General features: G+C 51.4%; 2 protein-coding genes across 6 annotated transcripts in view; one reads left to right on the plus strand and one right to left on the minus strand.

Moving 5' to 3' along the window:
• Nucleotides 1–5,194: 5,194 nt before the first annotated feature.
• On the plus strand, nt 5,195–13,790 carry ARPC5L (actin related protein 2/3 complex subunit 5 like). Its single transcript, XM_008006270.3, has 4 exons — nt 5,195–5,495; nt 9,735–9,807; nt 11,029–11,205; nt 12,943–13,790. Exons 1-4 carry the CDS (start codon nt 5,347–5,349, stop codon nt 13,003–13,005), a joined length of 462 nt encoding a protein of 153 aa, XP_008004461.2. The 5' UTR covers nt 5,195–5,346; the 3' UTR covers nt 13,006–13,790.
• A 613-nt stretch (nt 13,791–14,403) lies between these two features.
• GOLGA1 (golgin A1) overlaps nt 14,404–21,427 on the minus strand; it is a 65,963-nt gene continuing 58,939 nt past the window's right edge. For all 5 annotated transcript variants that reach the window (XM_037994087.2, XM_037994085.2, XM_008006261.3 and 2 more), the window contains 4 exons: nt 18,513–18,572; nt 17,794–17,964; nt 17,197–17,283; nt 14,404–16,640 (listed from right to left, as the gene is read on the minus strand). In XM_037994087.2, coding sequence (XP_037850015.1) covers nt 16,560–16,640; nt 17,197–17,283; nt 17,794–17,964; nt 18,513–18,572 — 399 coding nt within the window. In that variant the 3' untranslated portion in view covers nt 14,404–16,559. The remainder of the gene's footprint in view (nt 16,641–17,196; nt 17,284–17,793; nt 17,965–18,512; nt 18,573–21,427) is intronic.

A 21,427-nucleotide genomic window follows, 5' to 3' on the forward strand; every position in this document is an offset into this window, starting at 1 on the left:
CACCCACAAGGAGACTTCTCCCATCTCCTATGAGTAGCAACTTCCTCTGTGCAATCCTCTCCTTAGCCCCAAACAGTGTGAAATAAAATGATGCATTTATGTGTCTGTTTCCACAGCCAACCTAGAAGTTCTCTGGGGACAGAACCTTGGCGGACACCTGACTTAATTTTTCTAGTCTTCAGGCCCAGCACATGAATGCTTGTTGGATGAGTTAATGAACTTTGACCCACACCAAGGTGAGGCAGGCTTCCAGGAAGTGGAGGGATACGGGGGAAAAAAGAGAGGAGAGGGCAATCCTGGCATGGCTTAGTCTTTTTCTTTCTTTTTTTTTGAGATAGTCTCACTCCACCCAGGCTAGAGTGCAGTGGCACGATTTCAGCTCGCTGTAACCTCTGTCTCCCAGGTTCAAGCGATTCTTGTGCCTCAGCCTCCTGAGTAGCTGGGATTACACAGGTGTGTGCAACCATGCCTGGCTAATCTTTGTATTTTTTTCCCCCCAAAATGGAGTCTTGCTCTGTCGCCCAGGCTGGAATGCAGGAGCATGATCTCGGCTTACTGCAACCTCTGTCTCCCGGGTTGAAGTGATTCTCCTGCCTCAGCCTCCTGAGTAACTGGGATTACAGGCACGCGCCACCACGCCCAGCTAATTTTTGTTTTTTTTGGTAGAGACAGGGTTTTACTATGTTTCACCTGGCCACCATGTTGGCCAGGCTGGTCTGGAACTCTTAACCTTGTGATCTGCCCGACTCGGCCTCCCAAAGTGTTGGGATTACAGGTGTGAGTCACTGCACCTGCTGGCATGGCTTAGTCTTAAATGCAAATCTAGGCCAGGCACGGTGGCTCATGCTTGTAATCCCAGCACTTTGGAAGGCTGAGGCAGGCGGATCACCTGAGGTCAGGAATTCGAGACCAGCCTGGCCAACGTGGTGAAACCCCATCTCTACTAAAAATACAAAAATCAGCCAGGCATGGCGGTGCGTGCCTGTAATCCCAGCTACTCTGGAGGCTGAGGCAAGAGAATCGCTTGAACCAGGGAGGCGGAGGGTTGCAGTGAGCCGAGATCGTGCCATTGTACTCCAGCCTGGGTGACAAGAGGGAAACTCTGTCTCAAAAAGAAAAAAAAAAAATCAAATGGTGCACGGTGGCTTTCCTGTTTTTCAAATGCTTACACTAGAGTTAATGACTCTGCACATCTTTTTCGAAACTGAAGTCATTTGTGACTCTTCCTCTTACATGCTACATCTAGTCAACCAGCAAATCTCATCTACTGTACCTTCAAAATTCACCCAACTTGAAACCAGGTGAGGTGGCTCACGTCTGTAATCCTAGCACTTTGGGAGGCCGAGGTGGGTGGATCACCTGAGGTCAGGAGTTGGAGACCAGCCTGGCCAACATGGTGAAACCTCGTCTCTACTAAAAATACCAAAAAAAAAAAAAAAAAAAAAAAAAAAAATTAGTTGGGCATGGTGGTGGGTGCCTATAATCACAGCTACTCAGGCAGCTGAGGCAGGAGAATTGCTTGAACCTGGGGGGCAGAAGTTGCAGTGAGCCAAGATTGCACCACTTCACTTAAGCCTGGGCAAAAAAGCAAAACTCCATCTCAAAAAATACAAAATTGGGGCCAGGTGCGGTGGCTCACACCTGTAATCCCAGCACTTTGGGAAGCTGAGGCAGGTGGATCACCTGAGGTCAGGAGTTTGCACCAGCCTGGCCCACATGGTGAAACCCGTCTCTACTAAAAATACAAGTTAGCCAGATGTGGTGGCAGGTGCCGGTAATCCCAGCTACTCCAGAGGCTGAGGCAGGAGAATCACCTGAACCTGGGAGGTAGAGGGTGTAGTGAGACGAGACCATGCCACTGCACTCCAGCCTGAGCAATAGAGTGAGACTCCATCTCAAAAAAAAAGGTTGTCTGGGTGCAGTGGCTAATGCCTGTAATCCCAGCACTTCGGCAGGCAGAGGTGGGCGGATCACCTGAGGTCAGGAGTTCCACACCAGGCCAACGAACATGGAGAAACCCCGTTTCTTTTTTTTTTTTTTTTTTTGAGAGGGTGTCTTGCTCTGTCACCCAGGCTGGAGTGCAGTGGCTGGATCTCAGCTCACTGCAAGCTCCGCCTCCCGGGTTCACGCCATTCTCCTGCCTCAGCCTCCGGAGTAGCTGGGACTACAGGCGCCCGCCACCTTGCCCGGCTAGTTTTTTATATTTTTTAGTAGAGACGGGGTTTCACCGTGTTAGCCAGGATGGTCTCGATCTCCTGACCTCGTGATCCACCCGTCTCGGCCTCCCAAAGTGCTGAGATTACAGGCTTGAGCCACCACGCCCGACTGAGAAACCCCGTTTCTACTAAAAATACAAAATTAGCTGGGCATGGTGGTGCATGCCTGTAATCCCAGCTACTCCGGAGGCTGAGGCAGGAGAATCGCTTGAACCCGGGAGGCTGAGGTTGCGGTGAGCTGAGATAGCCCCATTGCATTCCAGCCTGGGCAATAAGAGCGAAACTCCGTCTCAAAAAAATAAAAAAAAAATTTACCCAACTTGTTCCCACCATCCTCATTGGCCCCTGCCTGACTTGGGCTACCACTATCCCCTGGACGGTTGCTGTCACCATCTAAATCACCTCTCTACTTTGGTTCTCGATCCCAGATGTGTTCTCAATACAGTTGCTTAGAAGATCCTTTTCAAATAATTCAGACCTCTGATCATATCACTATTCTGCTCAGAATTTCCAGAGCTGTCCCATTTGAATTAAGACTGAGTCCTTTCCTCAGCCTACACAGTCCTACTCTCCTCCCAACCCCCATCTCATCTCTCTTCTGTTCCTGGCTGTTTCTCAAATATACCGAGCCCACCCCAACCTCTAAGCCTTCGCTTAGTTGCCTCCTTCATTTCCTTCCAGTCTCTGTTCAGTGTCACCTCCTCAGGGACACCTTTTTTTTTGAGATGGAGTCTCATTTCATCACCCAGGCTGGAGTGCAATGGCATGATCCCGGCTCACTGCAACCTCCGCCTCCTGGGTTCAAGTGATTCTCCCGCTCAACTTCCCGAGTAGCTGGGATTACAGGTGCGCGCCATCATGCCCAGCTAATTTTTGTGTTTTTGTAGAGACAGGGTTTCACCATGTTGGCCAGGCTGTCTCGAACTCCCGACCTCAGGTGATCTGCCAGCCTCGGCCTCCCAAAGTGCTGGGATTACAGGCCTGAGCTAGTGCGCCGGGTCTTTTTTTTTTTCTTTTTTGAGACAGAGTCCTGTTCCGTCGCCCAGGCTGGAGTGCAGTGGTGCGATCTCCAATCACTGCAACCTCTGTCTCCCGGGTTTAGGAGATTCTCCTGCTTCAGCCTCCCAAGTAGCTGGGACTACAGGTGCACACCATCTTGCCCGGTTAATTTTTGTATTTTCAGTAGAGACGGGGGTTTCGCCATGTTGGCCGGGCTGGTCTTGAACTTCTGATTTCAAGTGATCCGCCCACCTCAGCCTCCTAAAGTGCTGGGATTACAGGTGTGAGCCACTGCACCCGGCCAGGACACCTCCTTTGATCACTTTATCTAAGGCACACTCAGGCACTGCATGATTTTTTTCCCCCCTCAACACTGTCAGCCCTGACATAGTATAATATGAATTTTTAAATGCTGTCTCCCTGGGTGGAATGAAAGTCCATGACCATGAGCAGGGACATTATTCCATTTACCAGTTTCTTTGGGGGCTGCTTCTTTACTGGTAAAATGGGCACTTCTGGGTTCAAGTTCCTTCTGACCCGGATGTTCTGGGGATATGAATTTCTGCTGTCTCGTGGCAGGCCTGAATCACAAAGACTTTTTCCCAGATATGGAACTGTATTGTAGGTGGGCTTTTCGTGTTTCCAGGACCCCTGAGACTTTTTTTTTGTTTATGAGACGGAGTTTTGCTCTTGTCGCTCAGGCTGAAGTGCAATGGCGCGATCTCGGCTTACTGCAACCTCTACCTCCCGGTTTCAAGCGATTCTCCTGCCTCAGCCTCTCCAGTAGCTGGGATTACAGGCTTGCGCCACCACACCCGGTTAATTTTGTATTTTTAGTAGAGACGGGGTTTCAGCATTTTGGTCAGGCTGGTCTTAAACTTCTGACCTCAGGTGATCCGCCCGCCTCGGCTCCCGCAGTGCTGGGATTACAGGCGGAGACTTTTCTTTAGCGCCAGTTTCCCACTATGGGAGTCTGTATCCTGGTTACCACGGAAGATTAGGTTGCATCATAGTCTGGCAATAGTTTTTTGATCTTTAGACACAGTTCAATGAGAAGTATTCGAAGCAGTAAAAATGAATCACATTCCAACTTTTATTAAGAAGAGTACTATTAGATGAAAACACTTTTCACAGTATTATATAAAAAGACCCATTTTACTTACCCTAAGGCTAAGATCAATTAACAGAACCCTTGGGGTAACAGCCCAGGCACCAAATCTGACACCTCAGAGTCGTCCTTGACTTCCCTAACCCGCTTTCCCGCATCTCAGATTCTGAGAATTTGGTTTCTGTCAAGATGTGCCTCTCAAGCCAGGCCTCTCCTGCCAGGACGGTGGTCATAGGGCCATCTCCTCTCCTGGGGCCCCAACTGCCTGGTCAAGGTGACTGCTACACACGTGGGGTCGCAGAAACCCTCGAGTCACAACGTCTTCAACGCCTTGTCAGCCCTCTGATCGCACTAAACGTCTTTAAAGCCTCCCACTCCTTTAACAGGGTCACCTCTGTGTACAGGCGACCTCCTCGTGCTAAGTGTGGCGGCGTTCAAGATTCCGAGACACAGACCCCTCCCGCGTCACTCCCCGGGCACAGGAACTCCTACTCATCCCTCAGTCATCAGCTCGAAGGTTTCTTCTCCAAGAAGCCTGCCCAGCACCCGAGAAGTAGAGCCGCGAGCCTTCTCCCGGGCGCCCAGCCTTCCACCGTACAGGCAGGGATCATCCCGGGAACCCGCGCCGGGCCCCGCTGAGGCCAGGGGTTCCTCGAAGGCGCGGGAAAGCCGGATAACCAGCGCGGTTACGGCACACACGATGCGGGGCCTGCAAGGATACCGGGCGGCCGCTCCTCAGTGGTAAGACAGAGGCTCCGCGGAACGGAGACTGAGGTCGGAGTGGCCACGGAGATCCAATACAGCACTCCACGGGCCAGGTTCCGCCCCGCCCCGATGACGCTTCCGGATCCGGCGTGTGCCGGAAGTGGGCGGGCGGCGGCGGCTGCGCGCGGAGGCGGTGGAGGAGGTGCTGGGAGCAGCCCGGTGGCCGCTTCCCGCCCCCGAGCCGGAGCCGGTGCGAGTGGAGCAGAGCTGAGGTCGGGCCGCAAGTGGAGCCGGCTGAGCGGGCGCCGAGCTCCCGCCATGGCCCGGAACACGCTGTCCTCGCGCTTCCGCCGGGTGGACATCGACGAATTTGATGAGAACAAATTTGTGGACGAGCAGGAGGAGGCGGCGGCGGCGGCGGCGGAGCCAGGCCCGGACCCGAGCGAGGTGGACGGGCTCCTGCGGCAATATCCTTCCCTGACGCGGCGTCCGGGCCTGCGCGCGGCCTTCTTACCTTCCCACCTTCTCGGGCCCCTTCGGGCGGGCCTCCGCTGTCTCCGACCCCCGGCCCCCTCAGGTCAGCCTTCAACTCCCTGCCGACCTGACTCCCCTGGGCCGTGCTCCCTGAATCCTGGTCTCCCTGGGTCCTTCCTCCTCAGCCCTGGCCCCTTCTTGTGCAGCGCAGCCCCTCAGGCCCTTGAACCCGGTGGACGGGCTCCCTCGGTAGCCCCGCAGGTCGCGTGCCCCGCGCTCTCTTCCCCTCTTGCCTCCTCATCCCCTCACGCTGTCCCTTCCTGGGGGCCCCAGCACTCCGTCTCTCCCTTGCAGGAAATCGGGCCTATGGCGGGGCTGGGTCGGCGGCGGGGCGGAGGTGAGCCGTATCTGAGTAACCGAGTGATCGGTGAGGCTGGGGCGCGGTCTTCCGGGGCCAGATTGCCGCAGGGCGTGAAGATAGGTGGGTGGACGGCTGTGGGGAAGACAGGACCCAGGAGGGAGTGGAGGCGGCCGCCCTATTTCAGCCCTGGGGTCTAAGGTTGTGCCTCTCCTCCCCCAGTTAGTCTAACCCTCCCGCTTAATGCTGAGAAAGGGGAACCCTGTGGTTCCTCTGGTCACCTTGGTGGTCTCAGCTACGCTCAGCAAGCGAGTCTTGGCTCCCCCCAGTACCCTTCTGGTGCAGGAAGCAGCGGAAAGAACTAGTAGTTCAGAGCTAAGAAAAACCAGACACCTTGAAGTGAAGTGTGAAAGTAGAGCCCCACGCCTGGAAATGACTGTTCTTGTGGCCACAGAAAACAGCATTTAGAAAAGATTAAAAATAGAGGTGATTGTCACAGCCTTGCTTGGTCCTTTAGCAGTATGAGCGCAGGAAACTGACTTATTCTCACCGGAAGGATTTTTCTTTATTCAAATGGTGTTCCAGGAAGCCTGTCCCCTCCCCCCGCACGGGCGGGGGCAGGGTTGGAGGCCCATGCTGTACATAAATCAGGTTCTCGGTGTTGAACCAGTTGACTCAGCTTGGAAAGTGGGGCCTGCTGCTTTAGGGGGAGCCCGGCAGTGCTCCTCAGTGTGCCTTTAAAACGAAAACCTTCAGACTTGGTTTGAACAGGAATGTGTTTTCGGAAGTGGAGATTCAAGCTTGTCATTCCTGCCCCATCAGGATCTCCCAGTCCACCCTAGTTATGAAATGGGGTCAAGGGAAGGGTCCCCAGGAGGGAAGGTTGGTTGTAGTCAGGTGCAGGGCCTGGCTTATGGAGAGTCAGTGCTGAAGGGGGCTCCAAGGTCAGGCCTTTGGCCCAGGACCCTCATTGAACAGATGAGGAAGTCAAGCCTGTCAGCTGCTGCCTTGGTCTGGGTGCAGAGCCTTGTTGAAGGTCATGTCTTGGGACTCCCCTGCCTGGTAACAGGTTCCTTGAGGCTGCTTAGAGGCCTGGGCTTCGCACATCCCGGGGATGGTCGTTTCTCCATTCATGGCAGCGTCAGAAACCTTGTTACCATGGAGAGTGTTCCACCTGGGGTTGGGGAAAGGGAGGTTAGCGGATAAAGATAACTGAAACCCTGGCAAATACCGGACCCAGGTAGGGAGGAGAATGGAACTGATATTTATTGAGTCTCTATCATGTGCCAAGAATTGGACTTAGACCATTGAGGACAGGGGAGCAGGGAGAGGGATAGAGGGATTGGGGTTGGGGAGGGCAGAGAGGGACCCTGTCCTGGGGCTATATAGGAAAGTGTGTGTGGCGGGAGATCACGCAGATGGGGTAGAAGGAACTCGGCTGTGCATCTTCGCACACCGTGCGCCATCATGCTCTGGCTCTGACCTCGGATAGGTCACATACCGTTTCACAACTCAGCATTCTCCTCTGTTACATGGCAGACAGCCATGCTGGCTTCCTAGGTTCTGTGGGAGCCTCATGGGCTAACATCAGCATCACGGGGCACACAGCAAGTGTCTGCTCAGGTCTGCAGCTAGAATAGCAGCACGGGATTGTGGGAGGAGCTTGGGTGCCAGGGCCATCTAGACAGCTTAGTTTTGTGACCCTGTGCAGGTAATTTCCGTTCTCTGAGCCTCAGTTCCATTGCCTTTAAAATGAGATAATGATTGTTGTTACTGGGATTTTTGGAATGAGATGGCATGTGAAAGCACCAGGCACAGGATCCGAGACCTTGTGGCGATTTAAAAGTATGAGTTCCTTTCCCCCTCAGTGAAGCAGCTTCTAGACTTCTGGATCAGGGCTTTGTCCAGAGCAGTGGTTTTGAGCGATTTTGCACCCCTCCCCTCCACCTCAGGAAATTAGAAACATTTTGATAGTTACAGCTTGGGGATGCCACTGGAATCCAGTGGGCAGAGGCCTGTGACCCACAGCTGAGATCCCACGTCAGAGAATCGTGGGTCCACAGTGTCAGTTGTGCCGTGATTGAGGAAGATCTAGAGATCAAGGGCTGGGCAGGGTTCCCCCAGCGCCACAGCCTATTCTCTGAAAAGGTCTAAAGCCAGCCAAGTGTGACGGCCGGCTTCATGAATGATAGGTGATTTCAGGGAGGCCCTCCCTGCACCCCACATCACCCAGCTGCTGAAGGCCCTCACCCGTCAATGGACCGAGTGATTGCTGGACACATGGTGCTCAGGTAACGCCACAGCAGCGGCTTTTTGCCCCCGTGGACTAGTCTTATCCCTGCCCTTCCCCATCCATCATTTGAATGATTCCATTTGTTAATTGTGCCAGGTTTACATGAAGAGCAAATGAGCCTATGTTTTCTGTTCAGCCTATGGGATCCTGCTTATTGCTTTGGGGACACCACATTAGAAAAGAGTTACAAGGTCCGGGCACGGTGGCTCATACCTGTAATCCCAGCACTTTGTGAGGCCGAGGCTGGCGGATCACGAGGTCAGGAGATCGAGACCATCCTGGCTAACACAGTGAAACCCCGTCTCTACTAAAAATACAAAAAAAAATTAGCCAGGTGTGGTGGTGGGTGCCTGTAGTCCCAGCTACTCGGGAGGCTGAAGCAGGAGAATGGCATGAACCTGGGAGGCAGAGCTTGCAGTGAGCCGAGATGGCACCACTGCACTCCAGCCTGGGCCACAGAGCGAGACTCCATCTCAAAAAAAAAAAAAAAAAAAAAAAGAGTTAAAAGGTAGCGGTTATCAGTGGCTGGTATCAGGCTGGCCTTGTTTGGATGGGGGAAAAGAAACTCCAGAGCTGAAAGACAGAGGGACTGGGCTGCCTCTTGAGTGTGGAAGGTGGATCAGAGCCAAGCAGGGAGCTGGGGAACCAGGGCTGGGAGTGGCTCGCCTGGTGGCGCAGACCCAGCTCACTCAAGATGGAGCTCACACTGGGGAAGCCAGGAGATTCAGCTCTGCTCCGAAGGCCCTTCCTGTCTGCACGTGGGTATCACTGCGTGAAGAGGAGTAGAGACCCGATTGGGCAGAAGCCATTCCTTGTTCTATTTTTGAAGCTTTTTGGCTGAAGCCAGTGTTTCACACGAGGAAATGAAAGTTGGCTGATGTAATTCAGTTTAAAATAGGTGTCACCTTTGGGGACCTAACCCAGATTGTAATTTTCTTTTGCATGCTGGGTATTCAGAACTCAGCAAAGAATGTGTTGTCAGGATTGCAACTGAGGTTGGGGGGGTAAGGGTGGAGACTGGCTCGTTGTTGACAAAAGCTTCTGTTAGATTGATAAACTCCTTCCAGGTGACAGTTGGGACCTCATTGATCCCAATAGGTCTTAGAAGTTCTAGCACATCTAAATTTCCTTAATAGTTTAATTGATGAAGAGCATTGATGAAGAGCTGGGAGATCTCCCTTTGTACCTACATTTCCCCCTTTTTAGAGTGAGAAGATGAGAACGGCCTCCAGTTCACATGTACGGGTGCTGTGAGGATCCAGCAGGGGAGATACAGTGCCCAGCACCAAGCAGGTGCAAGTGAGCGCAGTCCAGTTTTACAGCAAGTTACCCCTCAAGGGCAGTTGCTTTGATGGGGAAGGTAGAGAGGGAGGAAGAAGGAGGGTTTGCATGGTTGGCAGAGGTGCCCTGCACCCTCCTCGCGCGGGCGGTAAACAGTCTCTGCCCACCTGGAAGCCGTGGAAGGTGGGTGGTATGGATGAGATCCCATCTGACTGTTCCCTGAGCTGTTTCTGAAGTGAGCTTGTTAATGACAGCGTGGACGTGCTTGAGCCTAGCCATCCTTAACTGGTGGTGATGCACAGGGGACATGCTTCGGGCATTCCATGCAGCCTTGCGGAACTCTCCCGTCAACACCAAGAATCAAGCTGTGAAGGTAAAGGGCTGGCGCTGCGGCTCTGCTGGGTGCTGTTGGGACCAGGGCTGTGGGTGTCTGGCCAGTGGGAGTGTGAGCTCCTCCGGGCTCTGGGCGGCGTCCGTTTCATCCGCATCAGAGGGAGTGAGCTGGCACTGGGCAGTGCTTCCACGGGAGCCTCCTGGCACTCCCTAGGTGGTGAGGCTCCTCTGACATCAAAGCTGTCAGTGTTTATACGAGAAACTCCCCACGGAAGCCTTCACTCCCGCTCGCGGCCTCGTAGGCTGAGAAGTCAGCCTGGCCCTGGCTGACGAGGAAAATGCATGAAGTCGCTCACCTGTGGTGCTTATGCTCCTACAGCCTGAATAGGCTTTGTCTGCCCAAGGATTTTACGTACCTGTAGGCTTTCCTACCTTCTAAAAACTAAATTGTGCTTACTGCATCACCAGGGCTAAAATTTGGTTCAGGGAAAGGGGTCTCCCTGCAGCCGGGATTCTAGCAGCTGTGACAGCATCTGGATGTCACCGATGGCTGCACCTTCACAGAGTTCTGGGGAACGGCCCCGCCCTTCTGGGTGTGAACACAAGAGGGATGCTGGAGCCGAGTCAACTTGGTTTGATTTTTTGATAGTTCGCCACCATTGTGGAATATAACAAGGCCTTATTGGTGTCATCTAAAATAGTGATGGGCCGGGTGCCGTGGTTTATGCCTGTAATCCCAGCACTTTGGTAGATGGAAGGATCACTTGAGCTCAGGAGTTTGAGACCAGCCTGGGCAACATAGCGAGACTTTGTCAGTGTTAAAAATTAAAAAAAAATAATTAGCTGGGCATGGTGGTATGTGGCTCTAGCCCTAACTGAGGTGGGAGGATTGCTTGAGCCTGGGAGAGGCTGCAGTGAGCTGAGCTTGCACCACTGCACTCCAGCCTAGGCAACAGAGCGAGACCCTGCCCCTCTCTCCCTCTCTTTTTCCCTCGTTTTTATTTTCTCTCTCTCTCTCTCAGAGTTGATACTTGTCCTAGTAAACTACTTACTCCCACCAAAATAAGTAGAATAACTTGTTGGCATAAATAAAAGATACTTTGAAATTTAAATACACAGAAGACCTTCTAGCCTGCTTATTTTAACCATCCTGGACGAATTAGGAACTGGGTGGTGTTTCTGGAGACCTGTGTCCTTGCTTTGGTGTGGGGCATGGCGGCCTGCACAGCTCTGGGCCTCACTTGCTCTTTTTCGTCTGCAGGAGCGAGCCCAGGGCGTGGTGCTGAAAGTGCTCACAAACTTCAAGAGCAGCGAGATTGAGCAGGCTGTGCAGTCACTGGACAGAAACGGTGTTGACTTGTTAATGAAGTACATTTATAAAGGCTTTGAGAAGCCCACAGAAAATAGCAGTGCAGTGTTACTCCAGTGGCACGAAAAGGTATGTGAACGCTGCCATGCACCCCAGTGAGCCACCTGGCTTGCCCCAGTGTTCAATCAGCAGGCCGGATTTTCCAGAACAAACGTAGGTCGGTCTGCTAGGCGTGTGGGGTCAGAGGACGAGCCCCAACCTGGGACATCTGGTCACTTCCCTCTCCCAAGGAAGCTCCTGGTAGGGACTTGCTGTTTCTGGTCATCGCAGTTACTTTTTTGCTTTTAGCTGCCGATTTATGCCAGGCAGGACAGGGTGCCCTTGGTACAGGACATGTGGGCAGATAACACGGCATGGTAAGGTGATCGGGGAGTCTAGGTAGGAGGGGGGCTTGCTGGTTGGTTGGGGCTTCATGATACTTTGCAGTGGTGGAGGCAGCTGTCGGGGGTTCTTAGAAATAAAGTCCTCCAGCCAGCTCTAAGGGCTTCCTCCTGCCCTGGCCTCAGCCTTACCAGGCCAGAGTGAGCAGTGGGCAGAAACCTTGACCTTGCTTAATATGGCCTTCATCCAGGTGAAGCAGAAAGAGCTGTGTCTGCCTTTCGCTTGGGTCTGTGTGAGAGCAAGGCCTTTGGCAGCCTGTGTCCTGCCTGTACCACTGGGGCTGCCTCCCACACCTTCCCCCGCACACCCCTAGTGCCACAGCAAGCACACCCACCATTAAAGCAGACCAGGCAGTTACTAACCTGCCTGTCTTCCTCAGAGGCTCAGTGTTGAGTTGGAAGAGAAGGGTTTTACAGTGGACCAGTCCTTAAGGCGGTGTTGGTGCTGGGCTGTGGTTGTGGCCTTAGGTCTGCTGGTGGGTGTGCTGTGCCTCCTTGGCCTCCACTCTCCTGGGCTCAGAAGGAAGTGAACAAGTCCTCTATATGATGGGAAGGCCAGGCCCTCTCGTCCCTTTAAGGCAGCTTGGTGCCTGCCAGCCACCTCAGCAGGCGGCACTCAGTGGGCTTGTGTGCATCTGTAAACTCAGCACTTTGGGAGGCTGAGGCAGGAGGATCGCTGGAGCCCAGGAGTTCGAGACCAGCCCAGGCAATGTAGTGAGACCCCATCTCTACAAAAAAACAAATTAGGCGGGGTGCGGTGGCTCACGCCTGTAATCCCAACACTTTGGGAGGTGGAGGCAGGCAGATGACCTGAGGTCAGTAGTTCGAGACCAGCCTGGGCAACATGGTGAAACCCCGTCTCTACTAAAAATACAAAAATTAGCTGGGGGTGGTGGTGGGCGCCTGTAATCCCAGCTACTTGGGAGGCTGAGGCAGGAGAATTGCTTGAACCGGGGAGGTGGGGTTGCAGTGAGCTGAGATCGTGCCATTGCACTCTAGCCTGGGCAACAAAAGCAAAACTCCATCTCAAAAAAAATAAAATAAAATAGCTGGGCATGGTGGTACACACCTGTGGTCCCAGGTACTCAGGAGGATCGCTTGAGCCCAGGACATCAAGGCTGTGCCGTGAGCTGTGATCTGGGCAACAGAGTGACACCCTGTCTCAAAAGGGAAACTCGAGGGGCTCTGCTTTGTGTGCTTGGTGACAGCGTTCTCAAGCCAGTTCTGCTCGAGAGCCGGCAGCTCTCAGGACCCCACGGCTCCAGGCCAGGGCTCCTTCCCTAGAATGTGCTCTGTCTCAGGAATCCTCTTTCAAGGGATCTGTGATGGATCTAGGTCAGGGAATGTCCCCCCTGTCTCTGGCAAGCCAGGCTCCCCTTGGCCAGCCAGGTCTCATCTGACACGTTTTCTTTTCCTGCCCCCACAGGCCTTAGCAGTAGGAGGACTAGGCTCCATTATAAGAGTTCTTACAGCAAGAAAGACTGTTTAAAAAAAAATAAAAAGACTCATGTTACCTTGAGAAGAATTCTGGATGCCCAGGCTGGTGAAGAAGGGATTGACAATGGACCATCTTCCTAGGAACTCCCAAGTAAACTATTTCAGGACATGTATCTGCTGAAATGTATTTTATTTTCAAGGTGGAGGGAAAAATCGTCTATTTCCTAAATCCTGTTTAGGATCTGATAGTCTATGCCTTTGTCTCCGAGTACTGCAGAACTGACATTTTGACGATCTACCAGAGTGGCAGCTGGCGTTGGTCAGGTGCACCTGTGTGCACTGGGGGAGGGATGGTTTGGGCAGGTGCAGATCCAAGGGCTGTGGTAAACGGGAGAGCTTGTGTTTTTGAAGTGGAAAAAAACCCAAGAGTTTGTACAGACATCCCGTCTTCCCAGAGAAGGTGGACACTCTTGGGCTCATTGTAAAGTGCCTGCTGCATCAATAAAGCTCTTGGCTTATTAGTATATACATTGCGGTGTGTTTCATATATGTAAAAATATGGTAATGAATGGGATGGTAATGAATGAGAGTTCAGTTGTTCCGGAAACCCGACGTGGGAGGAGTAGACCTGTGCCCCTGCTGAGTCACCCCTAGGAGCGAGCATGGCAATCCACAGGCCCTCTGCCACAGGACGCCAGCCTTGGCCTCAGAGCCGCTGGCTGCTGCAGAGAGGTGTTTGCTGAATGAACTATTTATTGTTTCTTACTCCTTTGATTTGTATGTAATTAATTTTGGAGCTTATTTAATTTAATAAAGTGCCAAACATTTAATAATTGATCTAGGCTTTAGAAGTCTTCAGTTTGTGGGATTGCACTTGGAATCTTTTGAGGGTGGGGCCTCCGATGTGCCTGGTCACGTCTCCTGATGCTGGGTTGGCTGTGCTGCAGAATCACTGCTGCATGGACAAGTTTTCTTTAAAGAACTAAATGTCAGGAATGGGGAGCAATCAGCAAATAGATAGAAGAGATAATTTTGTTTCCCATAACCAATAACAGAGCCTCTCTGAAGGGCAAAAACGCTTTTCTTTCCTTTTCAGCACGTGTAACTGCAGCTTGCATTCTGTTAAAGTTTAGGGCCCCATTCACACTCCTGAAGCTCCTCTGGGTCATACAGCCCTTGGATACAGACTTTGACCAAAGTGACACAGTCCTCCCCTCCACAGCTCTCCCCTCCTCAGCCCCTCTGCAGAACCACTGCAATTCTTGGGGGGTAGAATGAGGCTGTTGGCTTCATTAAATTACATTTATTCACCCAAGTCCAGTCGGGGGAGGTTCTTTCTGAAAGACAAACATTCTCTAGCCCTTGAAGTTGGCCTTGGAGTGTTAAATACGAGACACAAAATACCAGATTTAATGAGTCAAAGAAATAGTGACACGCCAAACTAGTAAAATCCATTGTAGTTGCATCTGGATTGAAGAGCTTTAATCAAAAAGTGTATTGCACCACAGATGAATTTTCTACAGCAGTTTTCAAGAATACAATCCTATTTACAACATGGAAGGAGAGCTCAAGATCCACTGCTTGTATAAAGGGCTATAGATACCGTCGCTATCACAAAGTTTTATACAAGTCAAAGTGCATTAAATCACTTAGAATATTTACTCCACTCTTCCTCTTAAAGCTGAAGGAAATTCAACATGCAGGAGGAAAGCCTAGTCAGTGAAGCCTCCCTAAAGTGAGTACAGACCTAGGAACGGGCCCCACAGCTACACCTAAAACGGCTGAGGAGTGGGACCTGGGGTGCGTGTGGGACCAGTTCGAGGGCTGGAGAAGCCACGGAGGCAGCGGATGGGCTTCCGTGGAAAAGTAGCTGCCTTTGGCTGGCTTTGAGCTACCCAGTCTTAGAGATGCTTTCCTGGAACAGTTGAGAAAGGAAATCTTACTTTGAAAAAAGGCTGCCTCTTACCCATCAAACTTGGAGAAGAGACTCCTGTTTCGTGTTCCCACCAGGTAAATGGAAATTCGTGTTCTAAACAAGGGACAACTGTGTCTGCAAGGAGGAGCCAGATGAGGTGGTCAGTCACCGGAGAAGGGTGCCTCTGGAAGGCAGAGAGCCTGAGCTGGGACTAAGGAGATGCTGCCCTGGCTTGGTTCTTCATGGAAATTTCATTAGGTTAACGTTGCAAATAGGTGTTTTTCTGTGACATACATTTTATATACCTATTTTGGCCCTAAGCATGATTGAGAACTACAACTTTCCATCACTGGATAATGGATAATAAATTTAGGAGCTCCAGTTATTAATTTAGTTTTTTATTTAACCAGTGAAACTTTCATCAAACAATAAACAGTTTCCTTTCAGATTCAATATTGTGGTTTTTCCAGAACCAGCATGTTCCCTTTCCTCAGTAACGAGGAATCCATGAAACAAATTTTTGTTGGTCACTACCAGAGTCGTGCATGCTACAAGTGCCGCAGCCAGCTGGGGGCTGTCCGGGTGTAGTGTCATTTTAAGTATTTGGGGTGGGATAAGGGGGAGAGAGTGGCTCCACATACAAGGTCGACTGCCCCAATGTCTCCATCAAGGCTGGGGGACAGCTGCTGCCCCACTGGAGACAGCGGACTGTCCTTCAGCAGAAGACGGGTGATCTGCATTGCCCAGCGGCCGCGCAGCACAGAATCAAGACAGATCCCACTGCGCTTCAGAGGGAGCAGTGCCGGAGTGCGAGTGAGAAGACAAAGGAACGGGAATCCTAGTTTTAGGAAGAATTCCCTCTGGACGCTCTGATTTTAAGAACACCAGTTAAATGGATTTTATAATACAGAAGACATGTTTATAGTAGTGAAGAACTTCAGCTATAAAAAATAGTTTAAAATGGTTTACCAGCAACCTATCCAAGACAAGTACATTCATTAAAAAGGCAATTGAGTGTATTTGGTACTATACTTAGGGTCTTTTCATGTATTTGCTAGTTTTCTTAAGTGGAGATACCATCAGAAAGGTGCATATTCCTCATTCATCCACACCGGCCCTTAAAGATGGATCCTCTAAAGTTCTAGGTGGTTTGAGAGACAAGGTGAAAGAATGTTTTCTTGAGAGGAAGGGATAAAAAGCTTCTAACTCTCTGAATTTTTAAAAGCCACCCCCATGGAGTTCCCATGGAGTTGGCTGTTCCTGGCAGAGGCAGGTGGGTTTCGCCTGCCGGGCACCATCTCAAAGGGCCGTCTCTACCTCCCGCGGCATCGCTACATGGTGACTCAGGTGTGCCTGCCAGATGCTGATGGCTTCAGCCGTAAGTGCTACTGTGAAGTTAGAGGATTCAGGTGCAGACAGGGTGCTGGCTGGAGCTGGGTTATTAGCAGCACTGTGGAAATCTGGGTAGTGCCAGGACCCTCCTGTTTGGTGACCAGAATGACAGGATCAGCTACCCCCTGAGGTTCAGGTCAGCCTGCAGGGAAGTGGGCCTTAGTCTTGTAAACAATGTTTAGACGCTTGTACAAAATACTGCAGTTACAGTGATTAAAAACCCACCCAGACTGGTGTGTCAGTGTTCTTTTCACAGAAAAAGTGTCAACCCACGGAGCTCCATCCTTGGGTAGTCCCCTCTAGGACCATGGTATCCGAGGGTTTGAGATAGATGGCCGGATGCTGCCTTTGGGAGCTGGTTTGGACCCAAACCATGACATCTGCATTTGAAACAGAAAAGGCTTCTGAGATGCAAATCAGGACTTAGTGCCAGGGAAACTGAACCACCCCTCCCCTCCCCTGAGCCTGTCACTCCTGCCCCCCACGCATCCTGCCTTTGGCTCTGAGCACAGCAAGATGGTTCCAATAACCAGTCTGCAGGCCCGTGCTCAGTACCGGAGGGAAATGGGAGAAAAACACTGAGTTGACAGGAATAAGGTAGTGGAACTGTAGGTTTTTTTCCTATTAGAGCATTTATGCAGACACTTTTGGAATTTGAGTGCTGAGCCAGACCTGGGGCTCTCAATAAAGCACAATCAATGAAAATGCTTTGAAAAACATGTGGCCTGTTGGTCAAGTACAGCACAGACGTTTGGGCAAAAAGGATGTCATTGCTAAAAAATGCCTGGATCAAGTTCATCCAACAGCAGCCAAGCTGATCATGCAGCTGTGCTGGTTACCTACATTCGTGTGGGGCTAAGGGGTCTTCAACTGCTACTGCTGGGATGACTGACGACATATTTTGGAAGCTGTTAACAGTAGACCAGAGAACCCTACCTTATATTCCAGAGTTTCTTTGAGCATGTTCTCCTCCTCTTGGGAAAAGTTCAGCAACACCGACACAGCTTTTATAAGATGAAAAGCCTGAAACACAGTAAGTTTTGCTGCCATAGGCCAAGGTGGAGGTGAGGTGGGGTGGTGGGGGGAGCTACATGGCATGTCCTGCTTGCTTTGGTTAGCAGGACCAGGTGGTGGGTGGCGCTCTGGCACTCTGAAGTTTGGCAGCAATGATAGGTTCTTTCTTCCCCTGCATCCTCAGGGGCCTGGCAGGCTTCAGGGAATTTCCCCAGCAGCTACCCTACCCTTTGGCAGGACCCAGGAGTGATGGGTGGATTCTGCTCCCGGCCTCCGCACCCAGGCCAGGATTTAGAAGTGGAGCCCACATCTCCCACCCGGAGCCGGTTCCTGCATGGCCTCTCCCGCCAGCCGCTCACTCCACAGGCCATCGCCAGCAGGAGAAATGACTGAGCGCCCACAAGGGCGTCAAATCAGGATGTACGAGGAAAAGGGAGAAATGGGCTGGGCAGGGGTTCCTGCAGGACAGACTGTAGGGTGGGGCCTCAATACCCAAAAGACACTTCAAAAGCCCTTTACCTCGGATTCGCGACAGGACATGAATTTTAAAACCACATGCTTAAGGTACTCAAAGTTGATCTCGCGGGCATCCGTCAGGTCAGCGTTATTCGTGACGGAAGGCGCCATGTTTGCCATGTCAGGTCCAGGTTTCTCCCGGACTTCGAAGAGCTCATTATCGGGTCTGATTTTCTGAAAAACCAATGGGAAAGATGTTACACTGAACCATCTGAGGCAGGTGGAAAAAAATCACACAGGAGGTTCACCTGGTCCAAACCATGATCACTATTGTAGGGCAAAAAGGGCCCCACCTGAGAAGGAAGCACCTCCAGGTGGGCTTGAGGAGGGAGTGACATCATTTGGGGAAACTCAGATATTCCCTTATCTGTGGCAAGAACACATGTCCCTGGGGCCTGGAGCTGCCAGCATCCCGCATCGGGCCAAGCACTCTGCCACACACACACTGTCAGAGCGTGGCTGTGCTGGCCTGGCAGACAACCCCACTTTCAGATGAGGATGCAGGCTCAGAGAAGGCAGGCAGGGCCGCGGCCACGGAGCTGCTTCAGAGGTGCATGCAGGCTGGTAGGCTGGCCCACCAGCTAACACTGGACTGCCCAGTGACCCCTTGCAATTAATTAGGGGTTGGGGGGAGCATAGGCAGCGAGGGACCTCAGGGGGACCAGGCACAGGCAGCAGGGGGAGGGCTGGGAAGTGGGGCCAGCTCCTGTGGGGGCACTCACCAGCTCCTTCTGCAGAGTCTTCCGGAGCTCCAGCATCCGCTGCTGCATCTGCTTTATGGTCTGCGACAAGCCCCACCCCACAGACAGTCAATCATTATATGCATGTTTCACCAAAGGAAACAGAGCTGAAGATCCCACGGGGTCCCCTGTACGCCTGTGAGGAGCCTCTGCCCTGAGAAGTCATCCTGAGAGGCTGGTGCTCAGCTGTCGCGTGTTGTGCCTACGACTGCTGGGCTGTCATCCCTCTTGGGCCACTGCTTTCACACACTGGAGTCTCCACGTCCCACAGAGGCCACAGTCCCTCTGTGTGGACATGAGTGCCCCAGTGCTGGCCATCCCTTCCCAGGGGCTTGGTTCTCCACACACAGCCCAGCTGGAAAAAGCTCTGGACCATAGATTTTGCCATCGAAATTCGATTTTTATGCTGTGATCCCCAAGTAGGATACTTAGGTGAGGATTTATGGTTCTCATCACTACTGCTCTCTTGAAATACATTAATAATCTGCAATGCTTGTTGTGAATACCCTAACAAGATCATGGTTTTTCTGCACAACTCATCAACATTCAGTTTTAGATAAATAATTTGGAAAATAATTTCTTTTCTTTTCCTTTTTTTTTTTTTTGAGATGAATTCTCACTGTCGCCCAGGCTGGAGTACAACGGCGCGATCTCAGCTCACTGCAACCTCAATCTCACGGGTTCAGGTGATTCTCCTGCCTCAGCCTCTCAAGTAGCTGAGATTACAGGTGCACACCACCATCTTGACTAATTTTTTTTTTCTTTTTTTTTGAGATGGAGTTTCACTCTTGTTGCCCAGGTTGGAGTGCAATGGTGCAATCTCGGCTCACTGCAACCTCTGCCACCTGGGTTCAAATGATTCTCCTGCCTCAGCCTCCCAAGTAGCTGGGATTACAGTTGTGCGCCACCACACACAGCTAATTTTATTTTTTTGAGACGGAGTCTTGCTCTGTTGCCTAGGTTGGAGTGCAGTGGCATAATCTCGGCTCACTGCAACCTCTGCCTTCTGGGTTCAAGCAATTCTCTTGCCTCAGCCTCCTGAGTAGCTGGGATTACAGGTGCCTGCCCCCAAACCCAGCTAATTTTTGTATTTTTAGTAGAGACAGGGTTTCATCATGTTGGCCAGGCTGGTCTCGACTCCTGATCTCGGGTGATCCACCCACCTTGGCCTCCCAAAGTGCTGGGATTACAGGCATGAGCCACCATGCCTGGCCTTCTTTCTGTTTTCTTTCTTTAAGAGACAGCATGTCACTATGTTGCCCAGGCTGGATTCAGTCTTTGAACTCCTGGGCTCAAGCAATTCTCCCATTTCAACCTCCCGAGTACCTGGGACTACAGCTGTCCATGCCTGGCTGATTTTCTTTGATGTTTAATTAGTATTATAAGCCTTACATTTATTACACATTCCATACACAGTCCATTATTCACTAGACATGCTGAGACTTATTTTCTCAACTAAAATCTTCATAATATAGGAAATTTTTATTTTTTTTTGAGACGGAGTCTTACTCTGTCCCTGAGGTCGGAGTGCAATGGCACAATCTCGGCTCTCTGCAACCTCTGCCTCCTGGGTTCAAGCAATTCTCCCACCTCAGCCTCCTGAGTAGCTGAGATTCCAGGCGTGTGCCACAATGCCCAGCTAATTTTTGTCATTTTAGTAGAGATGGGATTTCACCATGTTGGCCAAGCTGGTCTTGAACTCCTGGCCTCAGGCGATCTGCCTGCCTCGGCCTCCCAAAGTGGTGAAATTACAGGCATGAGCCACCGTGCCCGGTTTTAAATAAAAATTTATTCGAAGTCTCCCAATGGTAATATATGTAAATGCGTTCTTTCATGTCCCCCCAGTCCACATCCCCATTCTTGCACAGTGTGGCTGGAATTGTAAATACATTTTTCATGTATCAGAGTCATCACTGCCTCCTCCAGCTTTTCTAATTGTAACGTATAGTGTGACAGGAACTCCCGGGGATGCCCCTGTCTTACTGCGTGGCTGGGCTTCCACTTTGTTTATTGATTGATTGATTGATTGAGACGGAGTCTCGCTCTGTTGCCCAGGCTGGAGTGCAGTGGCGCTATCTTGGTTCACTGCAAGCTCCGCCTCCTGGGTTCACGCCATTCTCCTGCCTCAGCTTCCCGAGTAGCTGGGACTACAGGCACCCGCTGCCACACCTGGCTAATTATTTTTGTCTTTTTAGTAGAGACGGGGTTTCACTGTGTTAGCCAGGATGGTCTCGATCTCCTGACCTCGTGATCCGCCCACCTCGGCCTCCCAAAGTGCTGGGATTACAGGAGTGAGCCACCGCGCCCAGCCCGGGCTTCCACTTTAAAACAAAGCTGGGATAAACTTCGTTTCCCCAAGCGAGGAATTCCCAGTGTTTCTCTTGGGAATGGAATGACTGAATCCGAGGACCACAAAAGTGTTTCTAACTCCTCCCCTGTGAGGCATTTTAAGTGACCTCCAACACACCCAATTTTGTAAAATGGCACCTTGTGGCTTCGATTTCTATTCTCTTGGCTGACCATGAGGTTGGACACTGTCCCAAAAGTACATTCGCTACTTTATCTTATGTTATTTGGTTTCCTGGGTTCTCTCACTTGGTAATTCATCTAATAATTACTAAGTCCCTACACTGTTCTAGGGGCTGGAGAAACGGCAACAAAAAAGACAAAAGTTCACCCTTTGGGGGAAAAGAATCAATCAACAGGCCAGGCGCGGTGGCTCACACCTGTAATCCCAGCACTTTGGGAGGCCAAGGCGGGTGGATCACGAGGTCAAGAGATCGAGACCATCCTGGCCAACATGGTGAAACCCCATCTCTACTAAAAATACAAAAATTAGCTGGGTGTGGTAGCATGCGCCTGTAGTCCCAGCTACTTGGGAGGCTGAGGCAGGAGGA

This window comes from Chlorocebus sabaeus, chromosome 12 (genome assembly GCF_047675955.1).
Source record: "Chlorocebus sabaeus isolate Y175 chromosome 12, mChlSab1.0.hap1, whole genome shotgun sequence".
Lineage (NCBI taxonomy): Eukaryota > Metazoa > Chordata > Mammalia > Primates > Cercopithecidae > Chlorocebus > Chlorocebus sabaeus.

Excerpts from the sequence above, each read along its gene's own strand:
- ARPC5L (XM_008006270.3), top strand. The coding sequence starts at position 5,347 with ATGGCCCGGAACACGCTGTCCTCGCGCTTCCGCCGGGTGGACATCGAC. Across the intron at positions 9,808-11,028 it reads CCAAGAATCAAGCTGTGAAG|GAGCGAGCCCAGGGCGTGGT; the intron begins GTAAAGGGCTGG and ends TTTCGTCTGCAG. Across the intron at positions 11,206-12,942 it reads TACTCCAGTGGCACGAAAAG|GCCTTAGCAGTAGGAGGACT; the intron begins GTATGTGAACGC and ends CTGCCCCCACAG.